We start from the raw sequence: 13377 nt of genomic DNA, 5'->3' as shown, positions 1-13377 counted from the left end.
AGGAGACATTCTAGACACTTTTAGACACTTTTATTCACTGATTCATTTCAGGAGATTTTTGGACTGGTAAACAATGACGAAAAGTCGTTTCTTTTAATCTCTAAATTATGTTCAAACACTGATTAATTTTTGCAGAGCAGTAATCTTCACATATGTTTGTAGTTCATTAACTTTTAGAATTCATTGACAAGGGGTTCAGCGCACACTGGGACTGTTTACTTGAAGTACAATTAAGTCGTGATACAAGAGAAGAACAGGTGTAAATGTGAGGGGGAACGCGGGAGGACGTCGTTCACCTACTTCCAAAAAATATATATGGTGTCCCCCATTTCCTAAAAAATACAATGGACAATGATAGGCATGGGGGACGGCGTGACGCCATGCGTCCCCTTACCTTTTCAGATTCACTTTTACTCCTGGGTAAGAGTACATATATGGAATTCTTTAGTTATCAACCTTGATCCGAATCAGTTTGAGCTCACAATGAATTTCAGTTTATCTGAATTTCAGAGAATACTTTTTGATCATAATACAGTGCTAAACATCACTAAAAACGCCGATGTTGAAAAAAAATATCAAAAATAAATGTATGGAACTAACATAATTCTAGAGTATATGTAGTATTTTGTATTAAATGTGAATGTTAAACATTGAAATAGTATATAATGAATGATTGTAATAAAAAAGTTGGAGAATTTGAAGTAGAGTATGTTGTCCCTCAAATCAGAAAATACAACAAAAGATTGGGTAAAATCATATTTGGTGATGTAAAGGGTGTAACATAAAGAATGCAACTTTCAAAATGCAACCCATATCTATTCTAGTATAAGTTAGCAACACTGAACGTTACACGATTTTCATCTGTTGTCTTTATGGTTACTTAGTAATCAGGAGCACCGAATAGCTCATGATTGTTATCTGTTTTCTGGACCGAACTTATAGCAGTATTATCACTCACGATGGCATTGTCTTCCGAAAAACGACTAACACGAGGACGCTCCGAGGGTTTAATGTCCATAACCAAAACAGTTTTCTCAAATTTAATAATCAAACTCATCAAAGTCGACCAAGCATTTCACGGAGATTGCGAACAGTCTCTGCACAATTTTCATCACTTTTGTAATAAGTTTTCACAATGACAACCCATGCTGTTCCGTCTTAAAGAGCTTCATTCCTACTCGAACAGAAAACAGATGACAATCATGGGCTTTTCGGTGCTCATGACTATTAACCACAAAGACAACAGATGAAAATAGTGTAACGTTCAGTGCTGCAAACTTATTAGAACAGAAATGGAAGGCATTTCAAAAGTTGCATTCTTTATGGGATACCCTTTATTTTGTTGGAACATTTGAAGAATTGCTACTATTCTTTATTCTAAAGTATGGTTATATGTTATACATCTGCTTCTTTGTAGCTATAGTTAACGAAAATAAGAAGGTAACATTTTCAATGTGGACAATCCTTGTTAAAATGTAGTTATAACGAGTGTGTCAATAACGTAGAGGCCTTATCATGCAAAATGCGGCATAGAAAATTTAAGAAGAATCCAAGAAGAAAATAATTGAAACATTTAAACCACTTAATTATATCATTATTATTATTATAAACACAAGACGCATCAGTCTTTAATCACGCAAATTCCTAGTAGTTCACATTGAAGCTAATAGTTGTCTCTAGCTGGGTTGTTTCCTATATGATGCCAAGAGATATCGCTAGCGTGAAGGTAGTTTGCTGATGAACTGAAGGCTTCGGGGATCAACTCGTTTGTATAAGAACAATTTGGATTAATAAAGATATACACAGGGAGGGATATTGAAGGTCAGAAACAATAAGAAATCTTAAAATCAGGTCCTGCTTTTGGGCAAGAGAAACCAGAGTATCATGGACAATAAGGAAATGAGCACCCAGATTAGAGCAATAAAACTTCATGTTAGAACAAATACCCATCAAGTACATGATCTTCTCTTGTCTTCACCCTAACAAGACGTACATTTTTATAAACTAGAGTAAACTGAGATTAAATTGATCTAACAACTATTTCATAAGAATCTGCGTGTGATTGCTATTTTGTTTACTAGCGATTGTTAAGTACATAGAAGTTGAATTAGAAGTAATTTTCTTCCAGACGAACACTCTTAAGTTCATTCTTAATAGATAATTATTTTAAGCGATTTTCTTTTCACAATGCTTGATAATTTAGTCTGGATTATTTAAAATGCTCACATTCTTGAAAAGTTTGAGAGCCACATGGATTTTAAAACTATTTTAAGAGAAAAAGGGATTAGACAGTGAATAAACTAAGATCTCTAAGTCAGAAACTATCTTGGTATTCCTCTGGTTAGAGCAATAAATAAACAAACTTCAATTTAATTCATTAGACTAGATTTCCATATGACATGTTTCTAGGCAGGAGTGTTACTTCAACCCAGAAGATATTGGAAGATATTGAACCTCCAGCAGAAATCAAATCTGCTCCGTATGAAATACTCGAATATTTAACTTCTGAAAACATATAATGATACTGGATGGATGTTATTAGTATTGTATTCAAAAACAAAACTTGAATTTAAAATCAATGTCTTGTGAGGTTTTTCTTAAAGGATAGATACAAGTATAGTATATAATAAGTAGCATTACTTGTCATTTTATCTGATAGAGTTATCCACAGAACTTCCTATCGTATACTCCAAGATTTGCTTACAATAAAGTATGATTTCAATCATTATGTGCTAAAATGATGAGTAATGGTAAAAGTGCAATTTGATTTGAAGAATGTTCTACATTTGCCTTACAATTACATTTCCTTCATATGAATATTCCATCTCATTCATACAACTGCCTCAAACAATATGCAATTGACCTACAATGTAATTAGGGTTATTGTAATTAACTCTCATTGCCAAAATAAACTTTGCGTCAGTTTACGATGGGAAAGCTATCTGTATTTAATTATTCATAGAACATGATGACCTTAGTAGTTCTTGAACAGTTGCAGCCATAGCCTTTCTCAACATGTAAGATTTTGTGTGAGGAATTTTTCACATAAATGAAACGATATCCTCTTTTTACACTTGGCCGTCATTGTGTGACGAAATAAAAGTTTTTTACCGCCTCCGCTTTGCAGTCTTCCTTTTGTTTTATTCTCAATTAAAATCATGCAAGTAGCTGGCGTGATTATAAACAATATCTGATAACTTTAGTCAGAAATGAAGAAAAACATTTTCCTTCATACCTAGTTTGATATATTGTTGTATTAAATACTACAAATTAGCTTCTAAGTCGGAGGTTTTCAATCTGGAGTTGGGAACCATAGGGTGTCGCGAAATGAAGGGAAAGATATAAATGTAAATAAGATCCAGCAACGGAATAATATAGAATATTTTAAGTTATTGTTAATTGCAGCAAAGAATATTAAAATTTTGAACAAATACAGAATCGTTTAAAAAACAAATCAAATAAAAGAAAATAGTGATAAACAGGAATATTACAAAGCTTATGACAAACTGGAATTTTTTTTATGGGAGATGCTGCCAACAATATGTGATAAAAGGGAGCTTGTGATAGAAATAGGTTAAGAAATCCTGCTCTAAATGAATTACTTAGCATTATTAATTAACTAGTTGAAGTGCCGTTTTTCACACGGTTAGAATAATGCTTAATGAATGTATAATCGGATATTTGGATACTATAGAAACGATTCTTCTTCCCGTCTAGAAGAAGTAGTTTCGAAATCGCTGCAAAACGAGCTCGTCCCTTTGTAATAAAGAGTTTATATGCCAAATTTTACACATATCTGACTTAGGGGAATCATCACACTTTATATATTCCGTATAAAGAAACGGAAATTTTAATAGATATCATTGAAATTGCTCCTCCCTGGCTCACCTTAGGGGCGAAATTTTCGAAAATGCTTAAATATGTTTCCTTTGCTTTTAATTAAGAGTTTTAATGCCAAATTCCTTGCATTATTTTTAAGCTAATCCTCACATTAGACATTTTCTGAATAAATAAAGGGAAATTTGAACATTAAAGATATTGCTCCCATTTGCTCTTTAGAAGTTGAATTATCGAAAACGCTGAATAATGTATTCCCTCATTTTAGAGAAGAGTTTAAATATCGAATTTCACTCTCTCAACTTAAGTGAATCCTTACATCGGCCAATTTTTGAATAAGTAGAGTTAAATTTGAGTATATTATAAATTGCTCCCTTTTCTCCTTTAAATGTGGAATTTTCAAGAGGCCTGAAATACGTAGGCTATCCTGTTATTTTTAATGAGAAGTTTATATGTCGAGTTTTATCTTTCTAACATCAGGGATCTATAAGTACACTAACACTATTGTGGTTATATATATATATATATTCTCCACTTGTTTACTGTACAGTTGAAGTGGTGATATCACCGTTGAACAGCAGATGGTATTAGTGTGTGGGGGGGGAGGGGGGAAGAATTCTGAAAATGGTCAGAAGTATTGTGGTTGCTGTCGTAAGAAGTTAACGACATTCGAAGCGTTCAACAGTTCGAATCGGCCAGTTTAAAATGATCGTGACTTGTTTCGTGTATCAATCTTTTATTCTGTGTAGTCCTGTAATTGCAGCATAATGGGAAAAGCAAAAGATCTTTCTCCGCGTAAAATGGAGTTAACAAAATACTTCTGGTGGAAATAAGATATACAAGGCAATACATTGCTAGTAGAGTTGGGATAGAACAAAAATCTGTGAGTAGAATCTCTGTTGAAATGAAGAAGAGCCAAAATAGGGTTGAGAATTGTGGACGAAAATCAAAACTATCGCTAAGAGGTATCAGAAAGCTAAAAAGATTGGCTCTGGGAAACAGAAGTGCAATTTCTAAGAGGCTTAAGCATAAAAATAGCCAAGTACGGCGCAGACATTTGCCCTGAAAGTGTTCGATGGATTCCTTGTGCTGAGGGAATAAAATCACACGGTCAAGAAAGAAAACAAAAATTAGAGTCTACTCCAATCGTGACAAAGAAGCGCCTCGAATGGACACGAGGCCTAGAATATTGGACTGCTGACGATTGGAGAACAGAGTGCTTCAGTGATGAATCATGTATCTTTATGACTGATAAATGTTTACAATATGTGCGACATTGACCTGGGAGGAATTCAAGTTGAATGTCTTTAATAAAACGTGAAGCATCCTACCTCAGTCATGGTCTGGGGTGTGATCTCTGTCTTCGGGCCTGGAAGACTATATAGTAGAGAGGACAATGAAGCACGACCAATACCTACAAGTTCTTCAAGAAGAACTGCTTTCCGAGACTGAACTCTGGTTGGATGACGAACAATTCATCTTTATGCATGATGAAGCCCCATGCCACCGGGCCAAAGCTGTGACAAAATTCTTCGAGGACAACGAAATTAATGTTCTTCCGTGGCCAGGCACTAGTCCTGATATGAACCCGATTGAAAACTTTTGGAGCTTCATGAAAGAAAAGCTAGAGAAGAATCACACTAGAACCAAACTTCAATTGATCAAGGAGATCAACAATTTGTGGTATCACAATGATGAATTGAAGGCAAAATGTGCTAAACTCGTACGTGGGATGTCACAAAGGATAAAAGACTTAATTAAAAAATAAGGGATTTCATAAGAAATATTAATCTTTGTGTGAGAGAGAATTTTCTTGTAAGTATTCCATTTCATTTTTTGTTTCCAATTTGGATATACACACTTTCTAGTAATTATATTTGAATGTTAATTACGCATTTGTTTTGTTGATATTGAAAAGCATATGTCACACCCACTAGAAATTAGGACAGAGTTACAAAGTAGTAATTTGGACTAACATGTAAGTTCGAACTATTTTCTCACATAATATTGTAAGAACGGTAAAATATTCAGAAACTGAATGTTGAGTCTAATAATTTGAACACGTCTGTATATAATAGTCATTGTCAAAAATTTGATCACATTATTGATTTTTTTTATATCCATACAAAATCATGTTTACTCGTTTTTGAAAATAAACAACCTTGTCCATATAAGGATACGAAAATTCATGGCCTTATTGACATCGAGACGCATTTATTCATGAAGGCTACTTGGCAACAAATATATAAATGAAGAGACACACTAACGTCACAACTTCAGCTTTGTTTGATCATGTATCATTTCAACGACAATTAGTAGTCTGTGTACGAATTTTAGTAGTTGTCTCTTTACTTCAACGCACATTGTGTGTATGTTATTTGATCGTGTCATAATATGGGCAAAATTGGATGCAAATCTGTGACATGTGATCTTACTGTTTTCATTCGCATGAACCAGTTGACTAATGTGAAGAGTATGCAAATACTATAAAATGTGGAAGAAAAACTGTTAACTAAGAGTCGGTATCAAACAGAACGGTGTCCCAGCGCCTTCAAATCTATGGTCTTGGGAGTAAGATTGAGGCTAAGATACTATCTCTTCAAGCAGAAAACATTACAAAAATTACTTCTGGGCCAAATATAAAATAAAATAAAACAAAGACTGGAACGATAAACAATGAAAGAGGACAGTCTGGACCGACGAAATTAAATTTCAACTTTTTGCCTTCTAATAATAGAATTTTGTGCGTCGTCGTCCCGAGGAGCGCTTTCATCCTGTCTGTGTAATATCTACAGCAAACCACGGAGAAGGTAGCGTCACTGTTTGGAGATGCTTTACAGACTACCAAGTTGTTAAAAGAGTTCGAATTAATGGATTAATGAAAAATAACGTGTTTCACAACCTTTAAGTGGGGCATGGAATTCCTTCAAAAACACGGATTTGGGGCAGTAACTTTGTACTAGAACAAGATTACCACCCCAAACAATCTTCCAATCTATGCAGTAATTATCTCTAATGGGAAGAAGACACACCATCAACAAATGGAATAGTCACCAAAGTCACCGGATTTGAAACCCATCGAGCTCTTGTAAGCACACCAAAAGCAAGCCCGTTGAGCATTTGTAAACAGTTACTTTCGCCCCCCATCCATGGTTTTTGACCAGCCTGCATAGTAAAGAAAAACAAAAGGACTTGTTATGTTTATTTCTTTTTAACCCTTTGCATCATAAATTTGGTCATCATTTGCTTTAAATTCCTTGCGAGCTCCGAAGGAAAGAAATGATTCGAGAACAGGACAGTTTAGACTGAGTTATTAAATATTTTGGAACAAAGAATACCATTGGGAAATCTTAATGACATCAGTCTGTTCATTCATTCACCAATAATAGAGAGAATAAAGAGTACTTTCACGTAATTTACTTTGGGAGAAGTTATTTTCAATTAACAAGTTTCCCCTTTTCTTTCTTCAGTTTATTAACTCTGAAATATACGTACAACAGTAAAAGAAATTCTGGAAAGGTTTCTAAGAAACTACGATTAGGTAAATGTTCAATAAAGGTGATTTCAACATTAATAACATAGGAATAACATTTCTTCAATGAGCAAGTTCCAAGATTGGCTGACTAATAGGTAACGCATGTCTTATGGGAAAATACAGGCTGTACAAAAATAAGGACAAGTTAAGAAGGTGACCAACTTATAGAGAAGTAGCTAAATTAACATTTTTTTTTACTGTACCTCAATTATTGTATCTTGAGGTCCAGTATCAGCTTTTGTCCCATATTCTGAACTCAGCATGATGATCAATCAGCCTTAAATAGAATGGCATTTTGGATGCAACTGTATTAATTCTTTCCTGATAAGAATTAATTCTATCCTATGTTTCTAACTTTACTTAGAATATATCATGATCAAACTTTGCTCAAAGTTATGACACCAAATGCTAAAATCCTCATGATCCTCATGATCCTCATGAATATTACATCCAAACACCACCAAAACAATAAATAAAGTAAGCTATCAGCTTCACTCAAAAATAAGCGTTCTCTCCTTAAGTATATAGAGATGAAATTTGCTGCTTTCAAAGGAAGATGTTGGTTGGAAACGATATAACAATATATTCATATTTTATTTCATTGCATGATAGTGTAACTAAAGTAACCAAATGCTTGAGATTATAACTTCTATAACTAAAAGAGTTATTTCAATTAAATAAAGCTCATATTGTTGAAAATCGATACGAAAAGCGATGCAATATAAAAAAGAAACCAAGATATAATGAATATTCTATAATACAGTATAATTACTTCCCTGATATATATGTAAAACGATTAAAACTATCATTAATGTAGACCATGTCACCTTACATCTACTTCGTACACAAGATTGCTGTTTTTAAGTGGGGGAATATTTTGATATATAGTATTTTTCAGTGTTTAAGACACTTTCTTACCCTTAAAATAGGTCTTGAAAATGGGGTACGTGTTATACAATGAAGGTAACATTGTTAACCTCTATTTTTAAAAAACATATCTCGCTCTCTTTGTGACCTACAATCACACAGGTTTGCGACGTGTCATCTTAACAGCATTATGGACCTCTGGGCAAACCAGTGTGCTGGGTCCCTACGGCTAAATTTTACTTGTAATACATGTAATACTGCTGCTGAAGCTCTCAGGTAAGTGACCATGCATTAAGACGGCCCTGTATGCAAGTGACTTACGAATATTGATCAAAAGTGAACTAACAAATCTTAAATATGACATCAGTAATGCCCTTGATGAAAGAGAATCATTTTTTTTTTCACAAAGTCGACAAAGATTATGAAGAGAAAGAAAAAGACGTTGACGGTGACGTGAGTGGGATAGGAGATTCAGAAGACAGTGGCATGGGTTTTAAAGGTCTCTAAAAGTTTTCTTTGAAATTTTATTTTAATCATTATTATTATGCCTTTAATTTTGTATTTTCATTAAAGATTGCATTAAATTATACCAAGGAGCGTCTTATGCACCGATAAAAAGCATTAAACACCGAGAAAAAGGTAAATTGAAAATAAAATAATCATTCCATGAAAAACTAATTAAGTAAATATTTTTCTTCTCAGTCTTATACAACATTGCTACATATCATTCACGCCACACCTAGCGTGCAAACATAAGTTTTGGACTCAAAGAGTAATAACATCTACAACGCACCATAAGAAGTTAGCGCGATCGAAGATACATTAATTGATGTATGTCAGACAAAATGCATGTGATAGAGTAATTACTACTGCTAGTATTAGCATAATGATATATGTATCTAACCCTTTTCTTATTCTTTACCCACTCCTCCAAACAGCTTATGACCCGAAAAGTCAGACACGTGACTCATCAGACCCAGTGACCTGGACTGTCGCAGAATGACTCGGAAACTCATAATCCAAAGTGACTTAAGAGGACAAAACATCGTCGTACACATGGAAAATATGTACGAGACTGCTACTAATAATGTAATTATAACAAACACGATTCTCAACTTCTCTTCTCACAAAATCGATATCTTTTTCTTTCTCTCCTTTTGTGATCATCTATGAATCAATCTGAAATAAAACTACAAAGTCTATCAGAGATACGTGAGAACTATAGAGGAAAAAGGCAAAATGTTTTCCCTATGAGGGATCGTAATACTGCAAATTATGGATGCTTCAAAATATCAAATAATACTTTCGACAAAGTATTCGATACTTTCAAATATCTAGGATCAATATTAACAGACCAAAATCATATTCACGAAGAAATTAAATGTCGATTGAAAGTAGGGAATTCGTGTTATTATTCAATTCGAAATCTTTTGTCGTAGCGAATTCTGTCGAGGAATGTGAAGCTTAAAATATATAAAACGATAATCATGCCTGTTGTGCTGCATGGTTATGAAACATGGTCACTTTGAGAGAATAATGCAGACTGAAAGTATTTGAAAATTATATCCTGAGACGAATATTCGGACCCAAGAGAAACGGGAATAGAGAATAGTGGAAATTTCATGACAAGGAACTGCATAATTTGTATCGTTTACCAAACATTGTGAGAGTCATCCAGTCTAGGAGGCTCAGGTGGGCAGGTCATGTAACCAGAAAGTAGGAACGCTTTCAAAGTTTTGACTGGAAATTCAATCAGAAAACGTCCATTATGAAGAGCTAGGAGCAGATGAGGACAATATTAAGATGGATCTTGCAGAAATAGAAATACAAAATAGAAACTGGATCCAGTTGGTTAAGGACAGAAGTCAATGGACAGCTTTTGTGAACGTGGCATTGAACCTCCAGGTTCCATAGGCCATAGAGTTGATAAGTTAGTATAATAGAAGAGGTACATCTAAGTCCAAACAGTGTTTTCTTAAATCTTTTCTTACAGTCTGTGTTGAAAGTCACTACATTACTTTTCCGGAAAACAAATAGCATGAGATGGTAGTTGAAATAATCATGACATGGAACCTTGATTAACGAATATCACACCTAGAATCAAACATGTGAATATTTGAACTCAACTAGTCGACACCATTAAGCCACTATAACGTTCTGCAGTAATGCTCTAGAGCTAATATTTCAGTTGTTTTCGGGTCATCGAGTTTGTCTGGTTGCTGAGTCACCGAGGCTGAGAAGCGAGACGCAGACACAAATGATGAAAATCGTGAACCAAGTGAACCGTGATTCGTTCCGTCACTGCTCCTCACTACTCCTCCTATGCATGTTGATAGAAATGACGAGGAACTGGGCGCCATAACTTGCTCTACTGACTTAATGGTTACTTATGCCAGGGCTGAGCTGAACACACATATACGAGATAAAACAAAACAAAAAAAAGTTTATATTTGATGAAGGAGAAGCCAGTGGCGGCCGGTGGATTGTGGTTTCGGGTGTTGCAGTACGAACAATAAGAGACAGAAGATATAAAGTGGACTCATTGACTAATCAGCATAACTTTAGACGCAAATGCTATGTGACATGTTAAATTAAATTAAATTCTGTTTTTAAAAAATAAAAATGCAGAACATTTTATCCGATTAATCACCTTAATTAAGTAGTAAGTTCATTCTCCTCTCTTTGATTGGAGCAAATCTGTCTAATACATGCTGGTTGAACTCTGGTATTCTTATTGTCATGTCTTTTTCGATGGAAAGCATAACCAATGGTGATAACCTTTCTTGGGACATTCAATTCCTTGAAAGTGTCAATTCTTTCTCATATGGAAAAAACTTTTCGTCTTTTTCTGACGCCATAGGTACAGTTAATATTAATTTCAGAAGCTTTGTAGATTCACAATTTTTTTTTTCTAGGTTATTGCGAACGATTCATTCTAGCAAACTCAGTCCTTGACAGTGATCCGAATTCCTCTTTAGCGTTGACTAAAGAGAGCTCGTAGCAGAGATTAGTGTTGTAAAAAAATGCACATTGAACACACTTCATTCACAGTTTATCCAGGAAAATTTAAAATAAATTGAGGAAATGTATCTGTTGCAAACAACATTACTGCATAAGATATCCTGTAAATTTAAACTGGATTTTTTTCGAACACTCTCCTGAATTGCCCTTTGCTTGTTTTGTCTAAGCCTTAATTCCAAATTTTTCCTCAGTTGAAAGCTGGTCAATGTTTTTTGTAAGTTATTTACAGAAGTCATGGTACACAATTCATTCAGAATTTGTAGGTTATTTACAGAATTAAAGCACACACAATAAAATTAAACCTAATAATTAAAAACCAAAACAGCTGATACAAAATAGGTACTGGTGTATGAATTCCGAATGTCACATATTCATACATCAACACACACACATGTGCGTAAAAAAAAAAAACTACATTCCAAACCATCCGTCTTGCTTGTTACGCAATGCACGATGAACGCAATATACTTCCACATGAGGCGAAACAATGCTTACCAATGTGATATGTTCTGGAAAGGAAACCTCGAAACCCGCCAGATGAAGGATCAGTATGTAACAGAAGCCAAAAAATTCAAAGAACATCAAAACAAACAGCACTGCCAGTTCTACACCCAGAAATGTTAACTGGGAGGAGCCCAAAGTATTTGAGGGAGGTCCAATACGTCTACATAATATGGAACCTGTCTTATACTGCACCCGAAAAGACGATAAGTAATACTTACTTACTGTCACCTATATTTTTAGAAAAAATGATAGAACGATTATTTTTATAAGAAAAGAAGAGTACATGATGAGGCGTAAAATAAAATATTTAGCATACATCAATTGTTTCTGTGTTTAAAAAAAAGGATAGTTTATTAAGAAAGTCTACAAATGTTAGTCAAGTTTCGAAATTTTTGGGAGGTCCGGACGCAGTGGACCCCCTCGTGGCTACGCCCTTGAGCATTGCTAACTAGTCCCAAATTCAATGTGGCGTTCCCCATCATACAGTTTTAAGTGGAAATTATCAAGAGTATAAAATATACTTATTTTATAAAAGAAATATGTTTATACTAAAATACTATCCACAGAAGGGGGGGGGAGCGATTCTACATACTGGTAGAAGAAGCCTTCATTATCAATATAAGCTAAGAATTAACTTGTAAATGCGGGTCTACTTTCATTTGTTTTCTCCTCTACTAGATATTTTCTTTCATATTTTGTAATTTTGCAATCCCTTTTTTTAATTGTCATTATATTGATTTGCTTCAGTATGGTCCCGTAAAAATATGAATGCATAGAAACCAATTCCATTTGTTAATTGCTAGTGAAAGAAAATTTAGAAATCTTATTTAGCGTGAAAAACCTTCTCGTTCACTGGAAACCGTGCTGTGTTGCAGAAGCACTGCAACGACCAGTCCCTTTAACTTCTGAGATAGGGGAAAGGAGACTTAACATTTGCTCCAATTGCCACGCTTAAGGAATCTGGTCGTTGCATGCTCGCTGCAACACAATGTAAATTAGAGACTCTGTGACGGATTATTTTTCGTTTTTTTAAAACGGATTAACGGAACGGGCAGTTACAGAAGTAAAAAAATATGTTATTTAAAGTGTATATATGCAAGTATTAATTTTTTTTCTGTTCTTTACTACTATTGATAATAATATATTTTTCTTGAAATACTTTGGTCGTTGCGCAACGCTGCAACACTAACATTAGCCGCCACTGGGAGAAGCTCTTTTTCTCTACATCAAAGCAAATTTTTAACTTGGCAAAATTCGAGCAGGTTGATACAGAACACGTTCTTTAGTAGTAAATGTACCAACCGCACTTGTCTACCGTTTCTATGAAATCCCGAAATCAAGCAGTTGGTTCTGGTTTTTGCCTCCCCGGATAAAATTTTCTGGAAGAAAGCTTCCCAACAACACCGATGTGACTAGCGATGGTAAACACATATCTTTTAGTTTGATATCTCCAGCTGGTCGGCTTAATCCCTAACACATTTAAAGCTAGCGAGGTTTAATGCTATAGTTACTGAGCGAAGTAGCTCAAGTGGTAGAGCGTTGGTTTCGCATTCGGGAGATCGTGGGTTTGATTTCCGCTGTTGACTGAGGTTTTCCAGGGTTTTCCTCAGTCC

At 34.6% G+C, this 13377-nt stretch overlaps 1 protein-coding gene across 3 annotated transcripts in view; it reads right to left on the bottom strand.

Annotated features, from left to right (window-relative positions):
- The window catches only part of LOC145693704 (uncharacterized), a 126102-nt gene that overhangs the window by 3722 nt on the left and 109003 nt on the right, over positions 1 to 13377 (bottom strand). The window contains exon 1 of one of the 3 annotated variants that reach the window (XM_081769981.1): positions 7576 to 7920. The exons of the other annotated variants lie outside the window; for them this stretch is intronic. Coding sequence (XP_081626107.1) covers positions 7576 to 7635 — 60 coding nt within the window. The 5' untranslated portion in view covers positions 7636 to 7920. Of the gene's footprint in view, positions 1 to 7575; positions 7921 to 13377 lie in introns of those variants that run through there. 3 annotated transcript variants of the gene reach the window in all.

The sequence above is a fragment of the Thermobia domestica genome, chromosome 1 (assembly GCF_964235325.1).
Source record: "Thermobia domestica chromosome 1, izTheDome1.hap1.1, whole genome shotgun sequence".
Classification (NCBI taxonomy): Eukaryota; Metazoa; Arthropoda; class Insecta; order Zygentoma; family Lepismatidae; genus Thermobia; species Thermobia domestica.
This window is presented reverse-complemented; position numbering and strand designations above follow the sequence as displayed.